The sequence below is a fragment of the Anarrhichthys ocellatus genome, unplaced genomic scaffold (genome assembly GCF_004355925.1).
Source record: "Anarrhichthys ocellatus isolate YVR2014 unplaced genomic scaffold, GSC_Weel_1.0 scaffold5, whole genome shotgun sequence".
NCBI lineage: Eukaryota > Metazoa > Chordata > Actinopteri > Perciformes > Anarhichadidae > Anarrhichthys > Anarrhichthys ocellatus.
In genome coordinates, this window is record NW_022280035.1 from 14,820,898 (window position 1) to 14,847,543 (window position 26,646).

At 40.8% G+C, this 26,646-nt stretch overlaps 2 protein-coding genes across 3 annotated transcripts in view; both read left to right on the top strand.

Annotated features, from left to right (window-relative positions):
- The window catches only part of espn (espin), a 39,067-nt gene extending 12,725 nt beyond the window's left edge, over nt 1-26,342 (top strand). For both annotated transcript variants that reach the window (XM_031845235.1, XM_031845236.1), the window contains 8 exons: nt 63-358; nt 4,453-4,611; nt 6,583-6,820; nt 11,380-11,525; nt 12,317-12,682; nt 21,158-21,237; nt 22,787-22,798; nt 24,115-26,342. In XM_031845235.1, the coding sequence (XP_031701095.1) occupies nt 63-358; nt 4,453-4,611; nt 6,583-6,820; nt 11,380-11,525; nt 12,317-12,682; nt 21,158-21,237; nt 22,787-22,798; nt 24,115-24,262 (1,445 nt within the window). In that variant the 3' untranslated portion in view covers nt 24,263-26,342. The remainder of the gene's footprint in view (nt 1-62; nt 359-4,452; nt 4,612-6,582; nt 6,821-11,379; nt 11,526-12,316; nt 12,683-21,157; nt 21,238-22,786; nt 22,799-24,114) is intronic.
- Nucleotides 15,079-21,140, top strand: LOC116382295 (espin-like protein). The gene has a single exon (XM_031845238.1). It carries the CDS (start codon nt 15,338-15,340, stop codon nt 17,393-17,395), a length of 2,058 nt encoding a protein of 685 aa, XP_031701098.1. The 5' UTR covers nt 15,079-15,337; the 3' UTR covers nt 17,396-21,140.
- Nucleotides 26,343-26,646: the final 304 nt, after the last annotated feature.

Consider the following 26,646-nt stretch of genomic DNA (forward strand, 5'->3'; position numbering starts at 1 on the left):
TTCATGTTTGAACAGTGTAAAGCAAGGTTAACTTAATGCTGCGTTTTACCCTTTTGTCACAGGTGCATCAGAGTCAGCCATTTCAGACATGCAGGCGTACATGGACATGCTAAACCCAGACATTGGCTCCGACGTGCCCAAAAAGAATGAGATACCCGCTGATACTGCCTCCAAGCCCCCCCCACCACCACCACCACCACCAGCCTTTCCACCCCCACCTCCCCCACAGTCTCCCCCGGCGCCCCCTCCACCCCCGACCTACCCGGCGCCACAGCCCCCTCAGGAGCCGACATCAGCGGAGTTCCTGAAGGTGAAAAGCAACTTGCGTCACGTGGAGAGCAGCACCAGCAAGACGGAGGTAAGGACAGAGGTAGTGAGCTCCTGCCCGAGCTCACATTTTAAACAGTTTGTAAGTCGAGCCTCAGGGCCGTGCAAATATTTCCTCATCTAGAGGGAAATCTCCAAATGCAAAAACATGTTTTAGTGGATCATTGTTTGTGCCCGTCCATCAAGTTTCACTGTGCAGATATTATCAGTTAGGTGTCACCCTCTGAGTTTGTGTAACGACAAGCAGACAGTGTAGTAAAGCATAAATACCTCAAGCTTTGGGAAAAATGTTTTGCGGAGTCTGTGACATGATGAGTGATATGGAAAGATCCTAAAGAAGCAGAAGGACCGGTGTGTAAATTGCCAATTGGCTGCCATTTTCCCTTGTGTCTAATCAGTCGGACGATTGCTGTTGTGTAACAGTGTGCCTACAAAGATGTTATTGTGTTAGCATGGCTAACGAGGCTAACAAAGATGCTCATTACCGTGGCACGCCTGACACACACAATGGTTGTTGTGATGGGCTTGATCTTAATTCCAGTAATTAATCTGGCTACAGATCACTCAAAAGTGTGTTTAGAGGAGCGGCAATTTAAAATCGGCATCAACATTAGTTTCAGTGCCGTTTCTGGTATTTCGGTGCTGCTGTGAAGTGCATTAAAAACGGGTTGTGACGTTAGTCTGACTGAATTGTAATTGGGTTGGTCAGAGAACACTGTAATTACGACAAAGATAATCAATCTGAGAGATCACTTTCACCTCATGAAGCATTTATCTCCTGGTTGTTGCCATGACTTCCAGCAGGATGGTAGAACGATACCAGTCTCTGTTCAGTTGTATGAACAAGTCGCTTTAGTTTCAGACAAGCACGACAAATGTGAGACATATTTTTGCTAATTTTGCTTTTTTAAGTACAACAGAAGCAAAAGGCTTTAATCTTGTATATTAATTTGCAGTAACATCTTTAAATCAGCCTAATTTAAAGGATTTCAGTGATGTATCGTTTCATATGAAAGCAGAAGTATAGTACAAAGTCAAGGAGCTGTAAAAATAAAATGAATTGCTCAGAAGGAGGCTTTGTTTTTAGATCTGCAAAGTCGGTTGTTGTTAGATGTTATAAAGTTCCCAGGTTGTGTGTGTGTGTGTGTGTGTGTGTGTGTGTGTGTGTTTATATCTATAGCGCCCCCCCCCCCCCCCCCCATCTCCTTTCTGTACCCAGGTGACCAGCCCGGGGCTCGCCCTCATTACCAATTTAACAAAAGCCAGTGCTCAGATCACATGCATATACATTTAGAAAAACAATCTACCTTGGGCGCCATAGTAACAGGGAACAGTAACCTCATCCATGGACGGAGCCGATCAGAAGGACCAATCTCACGACAAGTAGACGTATTACAGCTCAGAGTGTAGACAAGTTGTTGTTTTCTAAACTTATTGTTGGATGGTGTTGTCGGTAACAGAACTTTCGCACATTTTAGATTTTTACTGTCGGCTTTCTCTGCTGCTTCTCGCATCTCATTTGTCTGTATTTGCCTTGACTGGAGTCAAATGTTTTCGTGAGAAGCAGCCAAACAAATGACTGCTTTGCCTCTCTCGTTGTTGTTTTTTTTTTTTTAATTCTTTTGACCTGCTGTAGTTTCTCTAGAAAATGTGGACTTTAACATCTCAGCCCTGATTAGAATATTTTCTGCCACTAATTCAGGGGACTGAAGGCTAGAATATTCTAATAATCCCTCAAACCTGAGAGATTTGAGTGCGGTCAGCCACGGTGAGGGCAGCACCTGGGTCTTTGTGTTTTGCATAAGAGGCACTGTGGCGGGGTTGGGGATTGTTTGGTCTGCGGGCTGCTGGTGGTGACATCATTGCTCCTGCTGTGGGCGGCCCGATAGGATATTGATGAGGCCTGTAGGTAAAGTGAGAGGGCAGGTAGAGTGGCAGGCGTAGCACCGAGCAGAGAGGAGGTGACACTCTGGATTTGGTGACAGCTACTCTCTGTGCTCTGTTTGTGGATGAGGCTCAGTCCAGACAGGAGCAGAGCTGCAGGAGAGGATTGTTAATGCTACGGTAAGGTGTTCAGAGGAGGAAGAGAGCTTGTTTTTTTGTTTTTTTACCAGTTTGGGCTACTAATGCTGGCAAAGACAGAACAAATTGCTTTGTGTATTTTAGATAATTGAAAGGTTGTGGAGCGGTTTGAGCTGCCATTTGGCTCAACAATGAATGTGTTGCATCTTGTCATGTTTTGATTGTCTACGTTTCTTGGAGTCCAAGTCACTTGTTACTCATTTTAAAATGGCACAGTCGTCCTGTGTGTGTGACCTTTCGTTATCTGAGAGTTTTGCAAAACCACGTGGTTCAGCAGATGTGCTGAACCATCTCAAACCGCAGCAGGGCTAAAAAAAAAAAAAACAACCTTTGATAATGCATTTAAATGCATTCGACTGTAAAAACAAATATATAACAATAACTTCATGCTGACAGACAGATCCGTATAATGGGAAGAAAGGAGGCGTTTGTACGTCTGTGTGAGGGAGGGAGGCAGCTACAATGCTTTGCACATTTGCTTTTGTTGGCCCACCTCCCCAGAGGATGACAATCAAACCATCTGTAGTGCTCCCCTGCTCACATTACCCTCCCACCCGCCGAGTGCTCAGGGACCAAGTCTTTGACAGCAGACATGAGTCAACAACACTAAATAAGCTTAAGAGGAGTTAAAATGTGACGCCTCAATGGAGGAGAGGTCAGAGGTCAGCTGTCATTTATTTCCCTGGACTTGAAAGGCAAAGTGACTATACATTTTGCTATGATGACTTAGGCATGCTTGTAGTTGACGGTTTTCAACGTTAAGTCTTCAAAAATATATACGATGAAAAGGGGGCTTCCTTTTTCACATTTACACACCTTTTTGTGACACACTGTTGGAAAGAAGTAATGCCACGGAAGAGACTTCATTTTAACTTTTTTGAGGCAAATACTTGATGCAAATTAGATACATTTTTCACTAGGAAAATGTACCCACAGATTGACCTGAAGGACTTTTCATGTTATTCATTACAGCTGCTCAACATGCAAGGTGAGCTTATCTATACTGCTAATGTCTGGTTATTATATTCTAATAGCAGCATACAGTGAAAACGCTCAGAATTACAGGACTTTGCTATCCAATCTTTCCAGGTACAGCTGCCTGAGATAGATGTCAGAAGGAAAGTGAGAGTGCTCAACTCAAAGGGCCGAGTTAGTGACCTCTGACCCTTCTCTGTGGACAGAAGGGTCTCTCTTACACTGGTTCAAAAGCTGCACGTGAACTCGTATGTTCTGTGGCACAGCAGTCTTTACATGAAACAATGCGAATGTTTTACTAGAACGGAACTAAAGCCTTGTTATGTTTCAGGCTGCTTTGGTCACACGAGAGAGCTAATCTCAGAACAAAAGCTGCTATGTGTGTCTTCCAGTGTGTTGGCCCACAAATGACAAAAGTACCGTTTAGCCGTTCACCACTCTGTATTTCTAAAAAGCTTTGTCAACCAAATACTAATGTTGGCAACTATTATTTTAGAACCATAACTGTCATCAAGTTTGAATTATTTTACTTTCTTCTCTTTTTTTATATAAATGAATACCAATTGTATATTACTTGTATATATTTATATTTCCTTAAAGTTATTACCCTTGCTTTGTGCTGCAAATAATTTTTTTTTGCTGCATATTAATAATTGATTTATACGTTTGTCTTGATTATTATTTTTTTTAAGGTGATGTTTTATCCGACCAACAGTCCAAAACCGAAATATATTCAGTTTACTATCCCATAACATAAATAATTGAAATTGTTACATTAAAGAAGCTTGATTCAGGAAATGTTTGGTTACTTTGGTCAAAGCAGTCAACAATTTTATTCAAAAGACAAATCGATTAATTAACTAATCATTTCAGCTCGAATAATATTTTCATAAGGTGCTAAAAACAAAAATGTCTATGTGTAATTCCTGTACTTATAAGTTTAATTTCTCATACCTGGGCTAATAACAGTTATATTCAGAAAAATATGCAAGTGGGGCGAATGAGCAGGTTAAACCAAAGCTATTTAAAGTGACTCATTTTTCACATTCACATTTGTTTTTTAATCAGCTGACTCCTGGAGAAAGCCACGACAAACTGCGGCGTGTGGATTCAAACAGGAGGTCAAGGAGCTTCAGCAAGCAGCCCAGCACTGGGGACTACTACAAGGCCCTGGGCAGCGACTTAGCCGAGCCCCGAGGGAGCAAAAGCATGGCGCCCAACGAGGAGGTAAGCCGGCTCTCCGCTGTTTGTGACATAAAAAAGAAACATGTTGGTGCTGATGTAATACTGCCCGTCATCTGACATCGACTGGGAAATCAGATGTGGTGCATCTGTATTCATCAGGGAAGCAGCTCATTTTACATGATGTTTGATATTGCCATGTAATTTAGCATACATTGCGTAATGTTTGTCTTTTGCAGTATTCAAAACAATAGTATATTGGCTGTAACTCTAATGCATACTGGTACAGGGTTTGTCAAAAGGTTCCTGTACTTTGCCCTGGTTGTACTGTTCGTACTGTGGGCTGCTTATAAAGTCCTATTCAGGATGCGGTTTAGCTAAGTGGCGGTGTGTTGGCATTATATTACCATAATGCACTATTTGCCTGTGCATTATGCCACTCAGCCTTGTGTTGTGTCCACCTGAGCTTTTGTTTGCCAGCTGATGCAAACGTCTCCCTCATTTCCATCGCTTCTTAAATCTCCACCCTGTTGTGTAAACTGTCCAAGACCTACAAAAGAACAAACTCAGAACAACCACACATCATGACGGGCGTCAATACCACGGAATCTGTTTTATGTATGTGGTTGTTTTAGTGACAGAAACAAATCTTAAGTATATTACAAGCTATTTGTATTAATGAATGGAAGTTATTTCAACCTACAAACAACACTGAGTCTGTGAGATCACATTAAAATAAAAAGGTCAATTTAATCCTTCAGGTTTTGGGGAAAACATTCACATTTTTTCATTGATTTCCTGATCAACACAAATGCGGTGATTAAGGGCACCGTGTCAATTTTATTTGGAAATGCTACAGAATTTTAAAGTAAACTTTTTGACAAGGCTTCTAGTGACTAATGTAAGTGAAACAGAATCCTGGTCATAAAGCACCTGATTGCTGCCACATACCTGCAGAGGCAGCTGAATGAATAGAGTCTGTTAGGGTCTCATCAATGTCCCTGGAGAGGTGTTCTTATAATCTCAAGGGTATCAGTGGTGGGGGACCTCTGGATGATACGGAGTACAATCCACATTGAGCCAATTAAGGTCCCAGTGGGGCCTCTGCTGGTCTCTGAGGCACCCTAGCAGATGGACCGGCTAATCAACGGGAGCAACAGCACGTGCTGCCACGACCCATCTGGACGCAGCCCCTCCCCACCAACTCTCTGGGGGGTTTAAAAAGTGAAGGGGGGCAACAATGATGAGCACGCGTCCGCAGAACTAAAGAAGGGGGAGGGCGGGGTCGAGTTAAATGTCACGGCCCATTAACTTGCCCCCAGCAGAGTTATGGCACGCTTTCAGAGCGTGTCAGACACGCGCACACTGGGAGGGAGGGGCGGGGGGGGGTTTAAGCACTATCACTTGCAGTGACAGATGGCTTCTTCCCACTGTTTCCCCTCAGAGTTTCCCCTTGAGATTAGGTCATATTAGCTCTGTTATTAGCAACAGGGTGTTAGGTCTTCATGAGTTGATTGAAGGTGGCAGGAAGCAGAGGGGGGACACATCTAATAGGGCTGCACACATCCGTCACTCTCGACAGTCTGAAATAATTTAATGCTCGTTCAGCCCAGCGGGAGTTTCATGTGGCATGCCTATACAAGCAGGGAAAACAAATTCACCGTCACCGTTGTGTGTTTAATTGATTGTATAATAATACTGTTTTCTTCATTTATTTAAAAAAAAAAAGGTATTTTGTTTAGGCTTTCTTTTAGTTTTGTTAACACAATTTCACATGTTTTAGGAATATAACAGCTGGCAAATGGAATGCAAATATCACAACATTTTGATGATCATTGTTCAAGTAGTGTTTTTAACAGTGGAATATCGGTCCGTGGGCCACCCGTCACATCCCTGTTATCAGTGATCAAATATTGGCTTACAGAGTAATATAACAATGTGGGCGCTAGGAAAAAGATAATGTGTGAAAAATATAGCCGACTAATTCTTCTCCGTCCCTCCCTCTCCTCCGATCAGGGCTCCGTGTTATTGGAGGAGCCTAGCGACAGCCCCGCCCACAGCTCAGAGAATGCCACCACAGAGGAGTCGGCGGCGCCCCCACCTCCTCCTCCACCTCCGCCTCCTCTTCCTGCGAGCAATCACACACCGACACCACCTCCACCTCCTCCATTGCCCCCGGAGACGGCAACCACCCACAATCGCTCTGCCAGTAGCACCTCCTCCAACCAGCGACGTCTATCTTCCTCATCAGGAAGTGAGTGCTTTTTCCCCCTTTTCTTTTCTCCACCCTTTTTATCTCCCTTCAATTCCTACTTTTGTCCCCTTGCACTAGACATTTGTTGAAAGTTCTTAAAAAAAGAAAAAGGCAATACATGTATTTACTGGCGATATTTATGCTTATTCACATCATTGTACAATTATTCATAGAAAGCAGCTTTCTGCTCGGGTCAAACTGAAATGATTGTTATCTCACTGGGTAACAATTATTTGAGTCTGACCTGAGCATCCTAAATAAAGGATTATAAATTAATGATGTAGGGCTACCATTACCCAAAGAACTAGTTTAGTGTTCATCCATTTCCTTAAGTGCCTTGTGCTGCCCTGGATGCAGCGGTCTGACAGTGTGCATGCTGTTCTAGTCTTCAATGTGAGGTAAAGTGGGTCAGTCTTTCTCCAAAATACTCAATTTTACTCAAGATAACAAGCTTTGAAAATTGAAAAGTTGTCGAATTTGATTATGCCTAATAAAATGTCTCATCCCTGTTAAAGGTTTAAGATCATATAACGTACTATCAGAATGTATCACATGCATTAAACTAATTAGTTATCAACCACAATACAAAAATAAGCAATTCATTATATAATAACTAACACACTTGGAAGCAAATGAAGCACATCACACTATTGTATCAAAGAATCCACAAAACATAGCAGAGTCTGTTAAGCAAAAATTGGAGATAGGTATCCGAGATGGCTCGGCATGCAACAGCGGATCAAACAGCAGTAACATGAAGAGCAACAAGATAAAACATAGCAGCAACCTGATTGCTTTTCTCTTTCTGTAATAATTATACATTCATGCTGCTAATTTTCTTAATTGGCAAGCCAACACGGTTCTTCTGCTGATATAGCATGTTTCTCCCCATTAGTCCCCTGACCGTACGTTTGTGTTTACATGTTCCTTCTTTCATCTGCTCCATCTCCACATGTTTCCTCTCTGTTTTTGGTTGTTTTTGGTTTTCCACTTTTTTCCCTGCCGTGGTTTGTCCTCAATGCTGCTCTGTCAAGGCGGCGATATGTCTGCTACTCAGGCAGAGGGAGGGAGACTGATGAAGAGTAAGTACAGACTGCCGACCAGTCTTTCAACTAAAATCAGTTCACTCGTCGTACACATCGAATTTGGGGTTTATAACAGGCCTTCACACTTTCCAGTTATCATAATCTTGAGTTTTTCATATTAATATTAACAGCAATTCAACCTGTGTATCCAGCTTATCAAAGCAAAAGATAGTTGTCCTTTTTTTTTTTTTTCTCGAGACAAATAAACTCACAATTGTAACATCAATTGTTAAGGAAAATTATCTATTTTCATTTTACAACAGGAGAAAAAGTCCTTTGATCATAATAAACAGAAGAACTATGTAGACAGGCTTATATCCACTGTACCAGTAACAAATTCAGAAAGATATTGGATTGACTTTTCATTTTTTACGACATAAAAAAAAAATTCACCATTACAGTAGTATTTCTTTTTAGAAAACCACCACCAAATCTTTTGGGTAATTCATTTACAGTAAGCTTTTAAATATCAATACAGTGAAGAGAAATAGAATAAATTACTTTCACGTGTACTGTAGTTTGAGGCTATACACTAAAATCCACATTTTTGAAACCCAACTATTGTGAGTATACTGAATTAGATTTTTCCAATAACCTCATTTTCTAATGAATAAAACAGTCCCATAGGGTACAAATAAAGATATTTTTTGTTGTGAGGCATATTTGTCATGGACACGACATGTGAGGAAGCTCATTATTTTATCATTTACGGTATAATGGTTTCAGCTTTGTGTCATAGCTGAAAAGTAGCTCATAGGGCAATATACACCACTGTTTTTTACAAACCAGTAATAAACAGCGACACCAATTAAGCTGTAAACTATTAATTGTTCCATTTAGGCACCTTTTTGTTGTATTTTATCTCTACGTTTTGTTCACCAAATATTCAATTGTCTCATCCATTTATGCTCCACCTGCTGCCTAATGGTAGGATACCAATAAAATACTTAAAGCCAAAGAGCAGTGTGTGCTCACTAATGGCAAGATTTGTGCGTCACCGTTAATCAGGTAATAAACATTTAGGTGGTCATAAAATGAAAAGTCACCAACACATCCGAGAGCTCAAGATGAATTCACAGCTCAGATGCTCATTCTGACGATGGCAATAAACCAGGTGGCTGATTGGAAAAAGCTGCGGCAACATTGTAGATCGTTTAAAAAGGTTTTATATTGTTTTCTACTTATTAACCAAATGGAGAGGATCTTACTTTTTATATTACAGGACACATCTCTATCTGAAGTGCTTTGCGACAATGCAGCTATTAACGGATAAAGCAGCCTGACTCCGATTTCTAAACCAGAGCAGGAAACCCTTTGTGCTGTGATGTCCATCATAAAAGGCCGTCAATTGTTCTCCACCTGTCACAGCTCCACCCTCCTTTACTCTGGCAGACCTGTTGAGTCCACACCCCTGAGCCCTGAACAGAATAATGTAAAACACACACACACTTAACCTTTGGCTCGAAAACGCACAAATACTACGGTTTAATCAAACAGATATGAGTACACCGACCTCAGTCCGGTGTAACGTTTTAGCCTTGAAACCCATTTGATTGTGGATAATCCGGTGTTTCTGGAGCTCTGCAATGAAGATTTGTCTGGGGAACATGGATGAAGGTAGGCTGCTTATATTGCCAAAATTAAATCTCATACTTTATTTGTGACTGATCCAGTTACATTTAAGTAAGAAATAGTTTTAGTACTCTACTGAATTATATAATCTGTTGACTCAAAACTAACCCTAAAGAGATGTCACGCGTTGTTGTAAAAGTGTGTCAGGGTTCAGCAGCTGTTTCCTTTTATTCATAAACCTATTACGGGCCACAGTTTGAGTGTGAACAACTGCACATTGTATAAGGCTTGTTGGTGTCGGTCATCAGACTCTTTATTTCTCTGTAATTCAGTAACTGTGAGAGTATATGCATGTCAAGAATGTGCGTATGATTGAATTGTGTGTCAGGTTTGCTGCAGTAAGGATTGGTCTGGTAAGGTGGACTAACAAGCTGGGGATTGAAGGGTGTCTGTGTGTGTGTGTGTGTGTGTGTGTGTGTGTGTGTGTGTGTGTGTGTCAACCTAACTGTATCCGTCCATGTGTGCGTGTGCATGCGTGTTAATTCCTGGCCGGCTTGCCAATGGCTCGCTGTCACTTCTAGTTACTGGTGATTCCTTTAGATTTCCCCCAACTGTGATGATGGGTCTTTAATAGAATACTGCTCTCTCCTCCCCAAGAGAGAGAGGGGGAGAGGGAGAGCGAGGAGGGTGGCTGGCTAGCGAGGCTTTGTGTCCAGCTCGACCATTGTGGTTGCCTCAACAAGGAACATTTTTACGGGAGGACTTTTTCCATTCCCCGACTAGAAAATGAGTGATCAATGAGGGACTAAGGATATTCAATTCATTGGAGGTTTACATTCACTAAAACAGGTGAGGTAGCTGTTGGCTCTTGATGTGTTTGGGCCAACATATGTAAAAAGTAAATGTTTTAAAATAACTATGTATAGCTGCTATAATAGTTGGTTGTACGTTACATTATCGCATTAGATCAAAGAATTTTCCGGCCACATCTTAAATGTGTGTTGCATAGAAACAACTAAAATAATAGCTTCTTTGTTATTGTCCTATACTTTTCCCATTGACACTGTTAACTGCTGTTTTGGAAAAACTTTTTTGTATTAATAAGCAAGTTGTGCAAAAAAAATATGGCCTCATGGGTAAGCTACTTTGGCATTGCCTGATTGACAATTCAATTTTCTTTCTTTCTTTTATCTGTCTTTGAACAGTGAAAATGCAATTCCTTTGTAATGGCAGTTCCAAGAGAGGTCGTACTTGACGATTTGTTGCATTGTTCAGATTAGGGTTCATGGAAACCTACTTTTTTTTTTTTTTAAAGTTCAGCAGTAGCTTAGCTGTGTATGTCAGGTGACACTGAAAGAGATTGTCTTGCCTCCTCTCTTTGGGTTCACTGTAGTGGAATCATTTGGAATTGCTTCTCCCCGTCTAATCCCAGCTAACTGCAATTGTTGACTGATGCAACAGTTGCCGAATGTGTTGAATTCGCATTGGTTCATTTGCAATGTCTTGGCAATATATTTAAGGGAGTTTGGTAGCTGGAAAGTCATTTGATAAATCCTAATTGTGTTTCAGAGATACATGTCTAAAGCAAACCGTGAACCCAAAAGGGTTATAAATGAAAACGCTAATCACAGTAAAACATCTAAAAAAGAACCTTATTAAGCTTATCCTTGAGAGACAGGCTCAGTAGACGCCATAATGACCTCCTGTCACTGTGCAACATGCTGGAGGGCAGCATTGTTACCTGCCTGATCGGATGAAATATTTAACACTGAAATGCCACCCAACCGTTCTCTCTCTCCCTCTTCTTCAGTGTATCTCTATCCCTCACTCTCTCGGTTTCTCTCTCCCTCCGTCTTTCTTTCTACTCGGTTTCACTTTTCTGCTCCATCCTTTTGTCTGCAGGCACAAAATCTTTCAACATGATGTCCCCCACTGGCGACAACTCGGAGCTGCTGGCAGAGATCAAAGCAGGGAAGAGCCTCAAGCCAACACCTCACAGTAAAGGCTACACCACTGTGTTTTCCAACAGCGGACCCACAGGCAACAATGTAGGTCCACAGCCCTCCACAACCACTGATGACACAATTATGTAACAGTCACGGACAAATATGGAAATTCAGCCACAGGGTTATCAATCACTTGTGCATTTGATGGCACTTTGCCTCTCCATTTTAAACCAAGTATAGACACACTGACTTAAATTAATCCAGAAAAATGACAGGAATTAAGTCAAATTATCCCAAACCCATCAAAGGTGTGATTAATAGGTATTCAGGGACATACCTGTGACACACTTCTACGTCGCTGTCCACCAGTGAACCCCTCAGTAATGCTTCCTTCATGATAATATAAGTGCAACTTTACAAATCAGAATTTAATTTTCACTAATGATTCAGGGTTCTTGCCACAGAATTTGTTAATTGCCAAGTTTGATAAGTTTGGAAACTGTGCACGATGTTAGCGAGGGGACAGCGGAGCTCTCTGAACTCGACGGATGGATCCCCTCAATCATGGGAACTGTAGTACTGTTGCGCCATTGAGAAATGTCATGACCGCAATAACTTGATACACATTATAGTGTCATCATTTATACTGAATGAGTCAGAGTCGACATGGTCATACATCGTATGAGTTACACTTAAGCTAGAAGAATATGTCCGAATCCGGAAGAAATTTGGCATTGTGTGAAATATGAACCTTTTACAAGAATGTCTAACTCTGCCTTACAGTTGCATTTTTATAAGGATGTAAATAAGAGAGTGGTTACTGGTTTTTAAAAAGTTTAAAGTTTTGTCACAGACCATGTTTTCCTGTCCATTGGTGTCTTTTTTCTGTCTAGGAAAACACTGCATCACCACCAGAGACCCGCACATCTAGCCCACTAGCCAAGCCATCGTCCACTCCACCATCCGATAGGTCGCTCGCCTCACCACCGGCCACCCCTAGTCCTAGTCCCAGTCCTACTGGTTCTGGATCTGCCAGGACCATGTCGACCTCTGCTAGCTACGAGCAACTGTCCTCCAATGCCGTTATTAATGGGAACGGTGGCGGAGCAGAGTCGGGGCGAAAGATGAGCCTTGCGGACGTGGAAGCGCTAGTGCCCACTCTTGACGAACAGGGGAAAGCGATCCCTGAATGGAAGAGACAGGTGATGGTGCGAAAGCTTCAGGTCAAGATGCAAGAGGAGGAGGAGCACAAGCGCAAGGTAGGCATGATGTTGCATGGCTGTGGAAAGATCAAGAAGCTGTATTGTGTCTTAGCTATCCCATTTGCGGTCCGGTACATTTTTAAATGCTCTTGATTATATATGGCTCAGTTTGAAATAAATAAGAACACAAAGGGGATAGCTGGCGCTTGGATTTGAGTGTTCATTTTTGTGATTTTGAACAATGAGGTTGTATGAATGTTATTTTAGTATTCATGCATGACATGTGTTTTGCTGTCTTGTTGACTTGTCAATTAAACAGTTAGTCGGGGTAAAACAGCCAATGGGAGTTGAGACTACACGTTCATCTTTGCTTTCCTGATAGTGTGATAGAGTTTTTCTTGTACTGTCAAATGAGACGCAGTGAGGGACTTGATCGCTTTTGAGCATTTTTACAATTTAATTGCCTTCACCTGCCTTACACTTACTTATCTTGCAACCAAATAAAATGGCCTACGTTTTCACAAAGGTTTCAGTCAGAACACTGAACTTGTTTCACAATAAAGCGTCTAAATTTGATTATTTGGCTTTAGAATCAAGGGGCCCCATTCACCAATATCTTAAATTTGTTCTTAAAGGTCCTAAGAAAAGTCTACATGATTCAAGACATGTTAAACGGGATAATTGTTTGTACCTGTGTACGTATAAGGATGAATCCCATTGTCCTCGTAAAGCGAAGGCATGTGCCAGTTGAACCTAATTAGCATAGGCAAGCACCCTGCCAATCTGCATGAAAGGGCATGAAATGTATAGTTGTGAAATGTGTTGTGCACTCTGCAAATACAATAAAAAGTTTAAAGATAAAGCGGTAAACACTTAGAACTTTGTTTTGGTTTCCGCTTTGTTTTTGTAAACCTGGTAGTAAGAGGGTTGCCTATTGGGTCAACGTATCCTCATACAACGGTTTGAAGCCTGCAACACGTGTCAATTTCAGCTCGTTACATACATGCGTTCTTTTCAAAATAAACTTCACAGGAAACTCGGTAAGGTTTCGGCAACAAAAGCACTTAGTTAGATTTAGTAATAGAATGTTGTTTGGGTTAAAATAACTACGGAAGTGCTATTACTTACGTGACAAAAACATCGACATTGACAACTGCCATCTCCTGGCTTAAAGATCGCTGTTTGTTGGACCCATAGAACTTCCCTCCCACCCTGAATTAAAGATAACACAAAAAAACAAATATTATTCCAATTATTTGCAACATCTCAGCTGTGAGCTCTTGAATATGCGTAAATTCTGTTCTACAAATCTCAAATATGAAAACATTGGTGAATGTCAGGATCTTTGTGAAAATTGCATAAGTGGGTTTTAGGAAGAAATTTAATGTCATCAATGACATCTAGTAATCTAGCGGTCAATGCAATGTGTTGATATTATGTGTATTAAGACAAGATAATTAGTAATTCATACTTTTAGTAATCTGAACAATCTTATACTCTTAAATGAACCAGCAGGTAGAGCTTTGTCTACAATGTCCTTTAGTGACGGTGATGATCTATTGATGTGCAGTAGCATCATTGGCATGTCTAACTGGCTGTCAGGCCTAAACTAAGCTGAACAGAGTATTTTAGTGATATTTTTTCCCCTGTAAAAAATACAAAAGATAACTTATTACTAATTGTATGAAAGAACATTGGACCTAACTAGCTCTACATGTAGTCATCCATATACGTACTAATTTTCAAATTTCTTTGTTTCTTGATTCATTTCTATGCATGTTTCCTTTTTCATATTTACAGTCTTTATTAATAGCCAAGAGACTTTTTGGGGTGCAGTGAATTGAATACTTGACTACAATGCCCATCACCACATGAACACACTTTGGACTCTCAGTGTGGGCTGGTGTTTGATGATGGAGTTTTGTGGCTCCAAGTTGATACATGCTGATTCAGTGGTGTGATGCCAAGCCCATTCACACTACAGGTCCACCAGTAATAATAACAAAAATACTAAATACTATTTATTTTTATTTTTTTCTGAGGAAAATCATGATACGTTTAAGAGGAATCCATACCAAGTCCCTTAATCAGAAAAACCTTTGTTGCACTAACCTCTTCAGGTTGACAGTTTCAACTCTGCTGCACCTCCAACCACACCCAGTGTGGTTTTCCATCAGTGATAGGTGTGGACTGCAGTGTGTCTATCTGTTGCACTCGTGACAGTGATGTAACAATGTAACATTGCACCACAGTGCAGTGTTACAACATATTTGAGATGCAGACACATGAAAGACTTTACTGCTGGATGGCAGTATTCAGCATTTGTGTAGTTTACTAACTAAGACTATAAAAACTGACAATGGGAGCGATCAGATATATATATATATATATATATATATTATACACACACACAAAAGGACAAAGCTTTCTCTGTTCTCCTTGACTCAAAATTAAAAGTCCTGTGCTTGTAATGAGGCAGTGCCATTGCACCACTTAATCCATGTAAATCATGTGTGTCGAGATGGATTTGAAGTGAAACGTGTGTTCACACCAGGAACTTTGAGCTGAAGGAATCCTCCTTCCTTCCCTTTGTTCTTGTCTTTTGGTCTCCTTTGGCCTCTGATTTAGTTTGCGGCAAGCGGACACTACCAGCCTCAGGAATGGCACTACTCCCATATCCACAATGCCATTTTGGGCCCATTTGGGGAACTGATGACAGAGGATGACCTCAACCTTATCGAGAAACAAATTGAGAACCTGCAAGTCATGCACAAAGTTTCAGAAGTTGAGAAGGAGCTGGAAGAACTTGAGCGGGAGCTTCACCAGCTCCTTCCAGTTTCTGCTGCCCTCAATCAAGGGCACTTCTCAGTCAATCCAAAGCAGGTACATGGCCAAGCTGAAGATCTTCCAGCCTGGTGCAGCAAGATTTCTACCCTGCTCAAGAGTATGGCCATTCTTCTTGCCACCCTGGGGGGGAAAGAGATAGACATCTTGGATCTAATATGTCCTGGATATTCTCAAGAAGAGGCGAGGAATGTGAGCCCAGGTCAATCGGAACTAGGAGAATCCGTTGGCACTGGCTTAATTGGACGATCTCAGTCCTTCTCAACAAGAGAGGATGTAGAGAAGGAGATAAAGCAGTGTGGAGTTTCAGTGAAGAACCTCAAGGCCAATTATGAAATTCATAATGAGCAGTCTATAGATAGCAATGCAAATAGGGTGTACATGCGCAAAAGGTCACTCCCTGTGGTCAGTCAGTCTAGTTATTGTCCAGAGACAATTTGTGAGGATGATGTCCCTTGTTCCTCTGCTGAGGTCCCTCAGTCCCATACCAATGGAGATTTACCGTTAGTGGAACAATCAATCTTACCACTTGTTGAAGAGCCAGTTATTATCGCATCTCATGCTCCTAAGTCGTATGCGCCCTCTGAGGTAATGGCTCCAACTAACATTGAACACTTCAATCAGGTTCTTTCTGCAGACCCCGTTTTAAATGATGGTCAATTAACAAGAAGCTTGGAGGTTCAGACAGATCTAAGCTATGTCCAGGAATGCATTGAAATGAGGAAAGAAAGAATTGTCTTCCTGTTCCTTGAACACTGGCGGAAGTATACCATCTCTGAAACGTACCAGACTAAACACACTGGTAAGAGAGGAAGTCATTTAAACGTTGGCTGGGAGGACTACAACCAATTTAGTGCACAGATCGGTGGTGAAATGCAGAGCGAAGACGATAAACTCCTCCTTTTCATGAAGTCGAAGCAGGTGGTAGGGAATCTGATTGGCCACTGGAGGACAATTATGAGTCAAGTGCCCACACGCCAGATCCGCAGGCTGAGTCGTGTCCAGATGATCTACTGGCCAGAGCACTTCTTGCCCCACATCAACGGCTTGCCTGTGAGTTATAAAAGCCTAACCCTTGACCTCTTCATGCTCGGATACTTCCAGTTGTTGGAAATGAACATGTCTCGCAGTGAGCGCAAATTCCGCCACCTCTTGTGCTACGAGATGTTTGACCGTCTTGGCAGCCATAAATGGGAGGTCATAAGGCAGTTTCACAAGGAGGTCATGGAGGAAATTGAGAGAGGGAAGCGAGACTGGGCAGATGGTTTTGAAGACATAAAACACAAGTATTTTGGAGACTCAATTGATGGGGGAGGTGTGATGACTGCTTCTCTACATTCCATGTCTCCTGACATGTCCATTATGCAGGAGTCACTCCCTCCCCCACCTTCTCATGCTCCACCTCCTCCACCACCTACCCATCCTGCTCCACCAGCCCCACAATCAAATGTTTCTCAAGCATCATCACCTGCTGCACCTGCTGCCATATCTGACAATGGCCAGTGTGTGGTGCCGGGAACCCTGCAGAATTCATTGGAGGAACATACTCGGGGGGATTTAAAAAACAGTGAGCAGATATCATCAAATGGGGCAGTAGTTTCTAATGGAAAAGGTTCAGAGCAGGATCATACGCAGAGTTCGACAACCGAAACTGAACAACACACTGATGCAACGGCAAAAGCCGAGACACTGCAGGACACCACAGAAACTACAGGACCAGATCCAGTGAAAGTTGTTCCGCCTCTTACTGTTAAAATGATACAGGAACCCGATGTTGATAAACCTCCACACAGGGATGAACATAATGAAGACTCAATTAAAGTGATCTATGAGCTAAAAGAGTTCAGCAATGAGGAGATCATCAGATACATTGACCGAAGCTTTGCCTTTTGGAAAGAGAGGGAAGCTGAGCTTTTTGATATCTAACAATAATGTGGACTAAGGGTTCACTAAAAGACCAGTTCACCTGTACAACCAGAGAAGAAATGCATAAAAAGCAGGATCAGGTAAACTAACCTGCGAAGTGGAGTATGCTTAGAAAGGAAACTAATCTGGTGTGTTAGCTATTAGGCGCACGTCACATAAGGGACTTAACTGCAGAAAAGCAAAGAGCATCCACTTAGCTGTACTGACTTTACCTTTTGTATATGCTGAAGTGGACGAAAAGAAAGCATGTGATGTCAAAAGACACAAATTTACTACAAGCATATATTTTAGAATTGTGCTGAACCGAGAGCTTTTTTAATCTAATATGACTGCCATGGCACACTACTTCTAGGAAAGATATTAAAAGGAAAAGATTTGCCATAAAAGTCATGTAGTGCGTTTGTTCAAGACATCTTTGTAATGAAAGACATAACTGGTAAATCTTTGCACACTAGAAATAAAATACTGACAGTTTGATAAAACTAATCAATTCATTCTTGATACCCAGTAAGAGGGAAACACATTCAAATCATTTATGGGATCTTTGTTGTTTGAAAGCAAAGGCAAAGAAACAAGGTCTTTAATGGGTTTGCAAGAGTTTATGGTTACTTTGTGGTTCACAGATGGCCCTTGTCTTCAAGCCTGAGACTGTGTGCTTTTGTTTATAGACTGTGTGCCTGTCATTATATACTAAAAAGATGAACAGGAATAAATGCAAGGCTTGCAGAAAGCGATCTGAGCTTTTTCATTAGTAATTCACAGCTCAAAATTGCAAAAAAAAACTAATTTCTGTCAGCAAATTTAAGCATTAATTTGACAAAGCTGTTATCAACTAAAGTTAAACATCAAATCAAAGATTGTAATCGTCCGTTCCTTCATTTTTGTTACTCTGTTTATAATTTGAGTGTTGTTGAGAGATCTGTTCAAGCTTTACATCATTTAAATGTGTGATCCTTTATTATTTTGGTTTCTACATTCCTGATGGAAATAAAGTTTGTTGACATTTTTGTGATTAAATGACTTCAGTAGTTCTTTCCTAAAACATTCTACTTCAACTGTTGCGGTTACTCAACTGACAAACATGGCCGACGTAATATGTCAATTATCTGATATACAGTATGTACCAATGAAAGAGATATTGTCTAGCACCGATTGCGTAATCCTCGGCTGCGACGTTTCCAGCAGTGAAGAACCACACTATGCTCATAGTGTCTCTTCTGTCTCCATCAAGATTACCTTCGCATAACCCTCTTAGCACCACCCGCTGTCATGCTATCTGTGGCTTACAGGAGGCATAAGGAGGTTACAGTGAATCTTCATCAACTCACAGCCCAAAAAGGAAGGCAGTCAGCTGGTAAACTTAACGGCCTATACATAGATTTGCATTTATGTACAGTATTTGTCATTGATTTGGTGAAGCTATTGCACAGTATTGAGTGCGTGGTGAATGTTTTTGATACTACATTGAAGTTCTACAGTGGAAGTCATGAACAGAACCACCATTTGTTCCACTTGTAATCCATCAAGCTTGCACACTGCACAAGGTCAAATATTTGTATTTACAGAACTGCTTAATACATATGCGATTGACCGTTAAGTCAACACTAAGTCCAGACAATGGAGAGCATTAGCAGATAAAACATAACAAAGACTGTTAAAGTTGTTGAATTGATATTGACTTCATTGTCTAGGAAACCAGATGGAAAGATTGTATTAAATCTAAAACTATACTGTACAAACCTGGCAACAGGTTGTGTAACTGACTATTTATAGTTGATTTAAGCAGAGGTCTGCTCAGGCATGACATAGATATCCCGTTGTAGCCTGTATCCACATCAAGACTGAATCGGACTCGCAATGCATGTCAAATTCATGACCAACGGCAACACACAAGAACATAATACGAGTAGCTAATAAGCTGTTCCTTTAACATGCCAGCAATAACACTACACACGTCGCCAACTGCTACCAGCACATGATTTCTCGAATATCACCAATATTAGCCAGATGAATGTGGCTGATAAAAGTGAATTCAGAACTTCTTCCTCAGAGGATTATTGGAAATTTTGAGAAACTTGCCTGTAAACAATATTTTCATCTATCATCAATTGTAATAGATGCTCGCCAGGCTATTGCAATGTATTGGCTACACCCTCGGACTCAAACGGATGTAGTCTGTTGGCGCAGAGGAAGACGACCCGTCATAAAGACTAATAACCTTTTTTGTTCCATTGGGTATAGGCTGGGTAACAGAAGTTCATTTCTAACTGGACAGGTTTGAATCTTGTGCAGAGTTTGCGTGTTCTCTCCATGTTCATCTGGTCTCCATTCAGGGCTCTAGTTACCTCTAAAAGACACCCTATGTTGTGAGGGAAGATGATTTCACTAATGATCTTAATGTTAATGTGACTGATTAAATGAAAGTCAAATGGGCAGTGCATAACTAACTTTGCTGAGCTTAGAGGTTCAAAAAGTCACTGATGAACTACTTCCACTCATGCAAGTTGGTTTGTATGGATGTACTAACTCAACTCTGCAATACTGCACACTCTAATTATTTGTGCATGTCCCTTTCCTGCTGATCATACAACATAGCTGGTATTGAATGTTGGATATGACCCATTTTTAAGTACCAAACACAAGTACATCTTTGATGACATCTTTAAATGAACAGTAGTAAATAAGTTGTTCCAATAGCAATACAACCCACAATTGGACATTTTATTAATTACCAACTCACATGTGCACTTCCACACTTCATAGCAAATCGATCAGCAAATTTTTTTTTTTTGATTTATTTATTATTTTTTTTTTTTCTTGCTCTGTAATTCCCGGGGGAATCATTAAAAATGTACCGTGTATATAATCTTACCTGGGATAATGTTTGCCGGGGCAAGTGAAATGCTTCAGTCAGAGGAATGCGAAAGGGTAATCTATATCTCGTCGGGTGAAGATGAGAAATCCAAGATTGCTGCCCTCTTTCTCTCCCCCCGCTCCACCTCCGATTACAGCCTGAAAGAGAGAAAAGGATCCAGTTACCGTTTGTGTGCGCCATCTGCCAAAATTGTCCTGTAAAACAGTGTCTTGTCCATTGAGAAGGCTTTATCTTATTTTACAGAAGTAGGAGAAGAGAACCTATTGTGAGTGTATGTGTGCTCTATTTGCTGTTGTAAGTACATACATCTGTTTACACAGTACGCTATATGCTCTATATACGCAGTTCCATAAAGCCCATCTGTCAAAGGTTTGACATTTGAGAATGTGTATACTGGACTAATACGTTGAGCTAATGTTTCATTACAGATTTGCTATGCAGGTGTTGTCCTGCTCTCTCCAGCATGTAGAGAGGCTTTATGCGAGACTGCAAGCATGAAGCACATCAATACCACCTCTGATTGAGTTTTTCAAAGCCCTTGACCTAACAATTTCTTACAACCACCATAGTATTACAACCACCTTGAAACCCTAGGTAACTCAAGTTTCAGTAGGCAGGTTTATTGAGTGAATAACTTTGCAGAGTAAGACCACGGAAAAGCCAATTTACTGCAACACAAATTGATGTAAGTATTTAAAAACTAACATGAGTTATTAATGACTTTGTTTTTACACATGTGACTTGTGTGAACTGTGGGAGACCCTTTATTGCATTGAACACCAATTCAATTGTGTTTTTGATTATTTGTATTGTTCTAATAATTTCAGCTGTTATAGATCAAATTCTTTACTGACTGGCATGGGGCCCCTATCTCTGTCCCTCCACAGGATGAGGAGGAGGCTACACGCCTGGCATCGATGCCGGCCTGGAGGAGAGACATGATGAAGAAGAAAATGGATGAAGAGAGGTGAGTAACGAAGCCGTGTTGCTCTGCACGTCTGTTTTTTTTGTCTCATCTTGTACCATATTCATTATATCCTGGGCCAGAAGGGGGAGATTGCGCTCATTGAGTTGAAATATGTTAGTGTGTTTAGTGTGTCTCTTAACAAAGATAACCTTGGAAGTAAGGACGGGAGGGTCATGCTAAAATTACTATTATTTGTATTAGGTAGACTGAGCCGAGGTATCGTACCGGTGGGGATTCTCTCTCGGCCGGAATTATATTCAACAACAGGCTGGAAATTCTTCAGAGATTTATTCGGTGATGATGCAATAGCATCTCACAGTTCCTGCAGAGTTTTATCAATGTTGTCTCATCCAAAGAGAGATCTGGAGCCTGTAAATGATGCTGAAGTAAACCTAATGTGTCTGAGACAATCTTGAGATGCATCACAGTGTAAGATAACACAGTATCTTGATGGAAGTATACGTTCTCTACGGTTTTGATTAAGTGTATCTCTTCGTGGCCAGTGTTCAGGTGAGATGAGGAATTCAAACAGTACTAAGTTGGACTAAGTGCCAAGAAAACATTTCCTGCACCATTACACCACCATAATGTCCCATATATTCCAGATAGAATGGACCCATTGACACAACAGAAAGTGTCTGTAGTCAGTGTTTTTCAACTCTATAAGCATTCAGTTGTGAATGGCATGCTTGGATATTGCACTGCGAGAGGCCCTTCTACACAACACCATTGTACTGATCCTTTTCATTAGCAGTATTTCATGCCCTGCCTGACGCCTGTTAGCTTCAATAATTGCATGCAGTTGATGTGGACATTTATTATCAGTGATTATATTCACTCAAAGAAAATCTGCTGATTCACTGCAGAACTCAGTCTTGTTTCTGGTGCCAGATCTAGCATTTCTGGCACCAGTGCTCGTATTTACAAAGTATGTACAAAGACATATATTATGAAGCCTTATTCGCATTAATGCAACTCAAGCAGTACAGTTTACTGAGGCACAGACATGTGTTAAGATAGTTTGTAAGCAAAGTTTTCCTTTAAGAAAAGTGGCCAGTGTCTATTTAGATGAGGATGAGATTATACAAATCTAGGGTACCTGCACTGGGGTCTAAGTGTTAAACCTAAACAAAAGTGTTTTGACTGGTGCATGGGGTTTGATCTCCAGTATTAGATGGCATTTAACTCGAGATGGTTTAGTTATGAAATGACAGAACGTGAGACGTCTGGAAGAAAAGATGACAAATTTGTTCCGTTACAATCTTCTGAAAATTGTGTGCTACAGTCTTCATCTGTCTCTACGGTGTTGTATGAAACGTTGTGTTGATCCGTTTAGAAAGATATTTCTTACTTATTGTATAGCGTATGTAAGTGTTCCATTGCAGTCATCTCCACTCACTGTTGGTTTTTTAACATCCCCTGTTCTGTTTTGTCATTGGTCAGTCTTATAGTAATGTCCTACTTGTTTTGACTCATTGAATAACTTGTTGTTGCCGTTTGAGATATTTACACCTTTTCTTCTTCTGCTTATGTCCTCCTGATGTGGCAGGGAACAAAAAAGGTAAGAAGACATTATTTATTCCTCACAGTAATATTTACATTAACCTTGATGATTGGAGAAACAAGTCTCCTGAATTTCATAACTGTGCTGGAGACGAAACATTTGAAATCAAGTCTTCCATCTAGTGGCCACAAATGGTCACATTATGTCATGGTGTGGTGATAAAGCCTGTTCGGGTAAAACACTTAAACACAGGATTATTATATAGATGAATCAAAACTAACACAATGTTAAACCACAGAAACAACTCTTGGCCATATCTTTACTAATTAACCTGTGGCCAAACACTATGAGTTGCTCTGTTACCTTGATAAACCGTAACACCGGTGCTATGGCTAGGCTCATGCTAACGCCTGAAAGTAGTCCTCCATACAACCCACTCACCTGTGTTTTGGGGCCTTAAAACACTCTTCCTGCGGGCTGTTCTAGTTATGTTATATATATTAATATGGAGTAAGTAATGGCAGATATGCCTACGAGTGTTGTCTAAAATCTACTGATATGAAAGGAATCGAAATACGTTGCTGACATTGCCGTGTTTTAGTACTTTAGGAGAGTTAACTTAGCAAAGCTGACTGTTACGAAGGTTCGGTGTTTCGGGTTCAATCAACTGCCGCTATAATTTCCATGCGTTTTAAATGTCTTGCTAATTATTCCCACATGTGCTGAGCAGCCCATCCCATTATATCAACAGAGTGACGTAATGTTACGCAATTCTTTGTATTACTGCTTTATACTGTGTATGAAATACACCGTATTACCAAAAGTATGTGGACAGTCTGGTCCACCACACACAGCACAATGTACTTTTTTATGGTGAGGGCTTTGTCCTCTGGTTCCAGTGAAGAGACATCTTAATGCAGCGTTATTTAAGCCCAGCTTTGTGACAAAGGCCCTCTCCAGTTTCGTTGTGACAATGCCCAAGCGCACAAAGCCAGGTCCATAGTGTTTCCAGTTTGGTTTTGAAGAACTAGACTGACCAGCAGGAATCCCTGATCTCAACCCCCCATACGAGCCAGACTCCAGACTTTTTGAATGAGATGGTGGTGTCCAAATACTTTTGGCCATGTGGTGTAATAATAGAGTAATAATAGAGAACAAGATGCATGACTAAGAGACACATTAGAGAATCAAACTAGAGTACTAATTGTTTCTATATTCTAATATATGAACTGGTTTGATGTGAGATTTTTTAGAAGGCCTATTATTAACAAATTCCCTTTTAAAGAAAACCTTATAAAAAGCTTCCATCATAATTCTAACTTCTATTTTTTTCTTCTGGCCCTTTGTCCACCTTTCTTCATGGATGCATCTAGAAAAGTGGAGCAGCAGGCCAAACAGGTGAAAGATATGGAGGAGAAGACGGAGCTGGAGCGACTACGGAACCTGGGTTACGACGAGACCAAGCTGGCCCCCTGGCAGCGACAGATCATTCTGAAGAAAGGGGATATAGCCAAACAGTGAACTGGGCCGTCTCTCTCCCTACAATCCCCCGCCCTCCCACACCCACCCCCAAGGCCTTCACTGAACACCTTCCCCATCCCTGATCCTCCACCCTGCACTGTATACTGGACAGCGGGGGAGAGCTTGTCTCCTCTGCACCCTGTCTTCGACCTCCAGAAACACAGGACCATACTGACCATTTGCTGCTGTCCACACCGGCTTTGAGGCTCAGCGTGGGTGGCATTACTCACCGCCCTCCACTGAAAGTCTCATTGACACAAACTCTTGGTCTTTTAGTGCTAACAATAACTATGACAATGCGCTGATTCTCCTCGCTTAAGACGCTTGCTATAAATGTGTCCTTAACTCAACTAAGGTTATCTTGTAGTATCTATACTTGCTTTCCTCTAAATCAATCGCAGCTATTTCCCATAGAAGAGTTGCTGAAACAAACAGGTGTGGGATAGATTGAAACGGGCTACTGGTGAGCATTTTGCCATGGGTCATTGCATGTCTATTTTCCCTCCATTAGCCATACTCACCATTATGTAATAAATGGAAAAGTAGCTCTATTACAGTTGTGTCACCTGAAGGTGGCATGGACATACTCGGCAAATGCTTATTAAACCCTGAAGCAGCTAATGCATTCTGTATGTAGACAATATCATATCTTAGTCATGGGATTTTTTTTTTTTTTTTTTTTTCATCAAGCTCATCGAAGCACTTTCTAAATTACTTCATTTTACTGCCAGAGCTGTAATCCTAACAGTGCTCGAACTAACTCTGTTTCTTTAGGTAAGTGTGTTGTCATTTGGACTATTGGTGTATATGATAATTTAAATAATGTAAAGATTCTGTAGCTGTGCAAATTGAATTTTACAAAATATCACTGGAAAAATGAACCAATTTAAGTTTTTCTATATGTGACCTAAATGTTAAGCTGTTGTGATCATGAATGTGAATTGTTGCGTGCATGTGTGCATCGAGCATGTTGTCATGTATTATTAAGCATATTTGGACCCAGGACTCTAGAATTTCAATGAAAAACAAAATACAAACAAACAATCCTGCTAGGTTTCTTTTTGAACATGGCCTTTCTAAAACAACAACAAGAAGAACATGCCCATGTGAAGTGCAGCATCCAGATGCCTCATCTGCACACTGAATATTGCGAAGGTAGAGAGAAGACATCAGTTTGTCCTGCGTCCTGTTCCGACCTTCGCCCCACTAACCTGGAGGATAAATCTTTGATGAGCAGATCTGCTTGCAGAATACAGACTGTTCTCTGTCTGCAAGTAACAGCCGTAACATTAAAATGTGCTGTTCCTTAGATAACGTCAGCTGTGTATTCATGATCTGCAGCTGCAAGTGTGAAGAGTCCGGTTCCAATACTCAAACATCTGATTATAATAAGGTGAACCAGACTTACACAATGTACTGTATAATTCACATTCGGGTAGATACTTGTTAAGTGACAGAAGGTTGATAATTATACAGCTAATTTTATTTATAATTTCTAACCCGTTTCTTCCAGTTCCAGGTTTTCAAACATTCCTAGGATTCACACATCTGTTGGGCTTGGATTTGGGTTTAAATATTGAAATGTGGGAAAGCTGTGTTGAATGTTTGTGGGTAACATTTGCAATGTGAGCAGAGCATGAATTAAGAGTAACTGAAGCTCACCATCATGTCGGATGTCTCTTGCCGAGCGTGACACATAAGTGTTCCCACACGTTGGAAATGAGTCCCTATGGTAACTACATTTATGTTGGATGTACAGTTTTGCAGAAGTAGGGTATCAAGCGTACACATGTCATGAAAGACATGGTCCTGGTTGGGGAATCATTTGGAAATATTGAAATTCACTTTCATCGGATGCCATATGATGCTGAAATTAAAAATGATGTAAACATCATTGCCATTTGATTTTCTATATATATATATTTAAACTCTGTATATAGTGACCCTCTCAGATTTTTGTTGTTTCATTGTTTCCATATTGCATTATATTACATGTCTCAGCCTTGCTTGAATAGAATGTTGGCTAATTCATGTATAATTATATTTTCAGACTGTTAAAATGAAGACAATAAATCTTTAATCACCAAACAACTTCAGAGTGTGTTTGTGTTACCTGAAGCTTATAATGTTTTTGTTGAGGTTGATTCTCCTGAGGTCATTTTTGAGGACTGTGCTGTTGTATTGGACTGAGTTATAGAGGGATATTTAGGCTTTCAGGAAACTGACTATGGGTTTTAACTCCAATATCAGGAACATTCCACTTGAAAAGTAGGGAAATTATGTATCTGAATTGGATTTAAATGACTACATCTAACATACCACTATTGGCAAAATAATGATGATGCTAAAGTTGGAAAAAATGGTAATATCCAAGGAAACAACTA

Bases quoted from the DNA above. Each gene is read 5' to 3' on its own strand.
- LOC116382295 (XM_031845238.1), top strand. From the start codon at position 15,338: ATGACAGAGGATGACCTCAACCTTATCGAGAAACAAATTGAGAACCTG.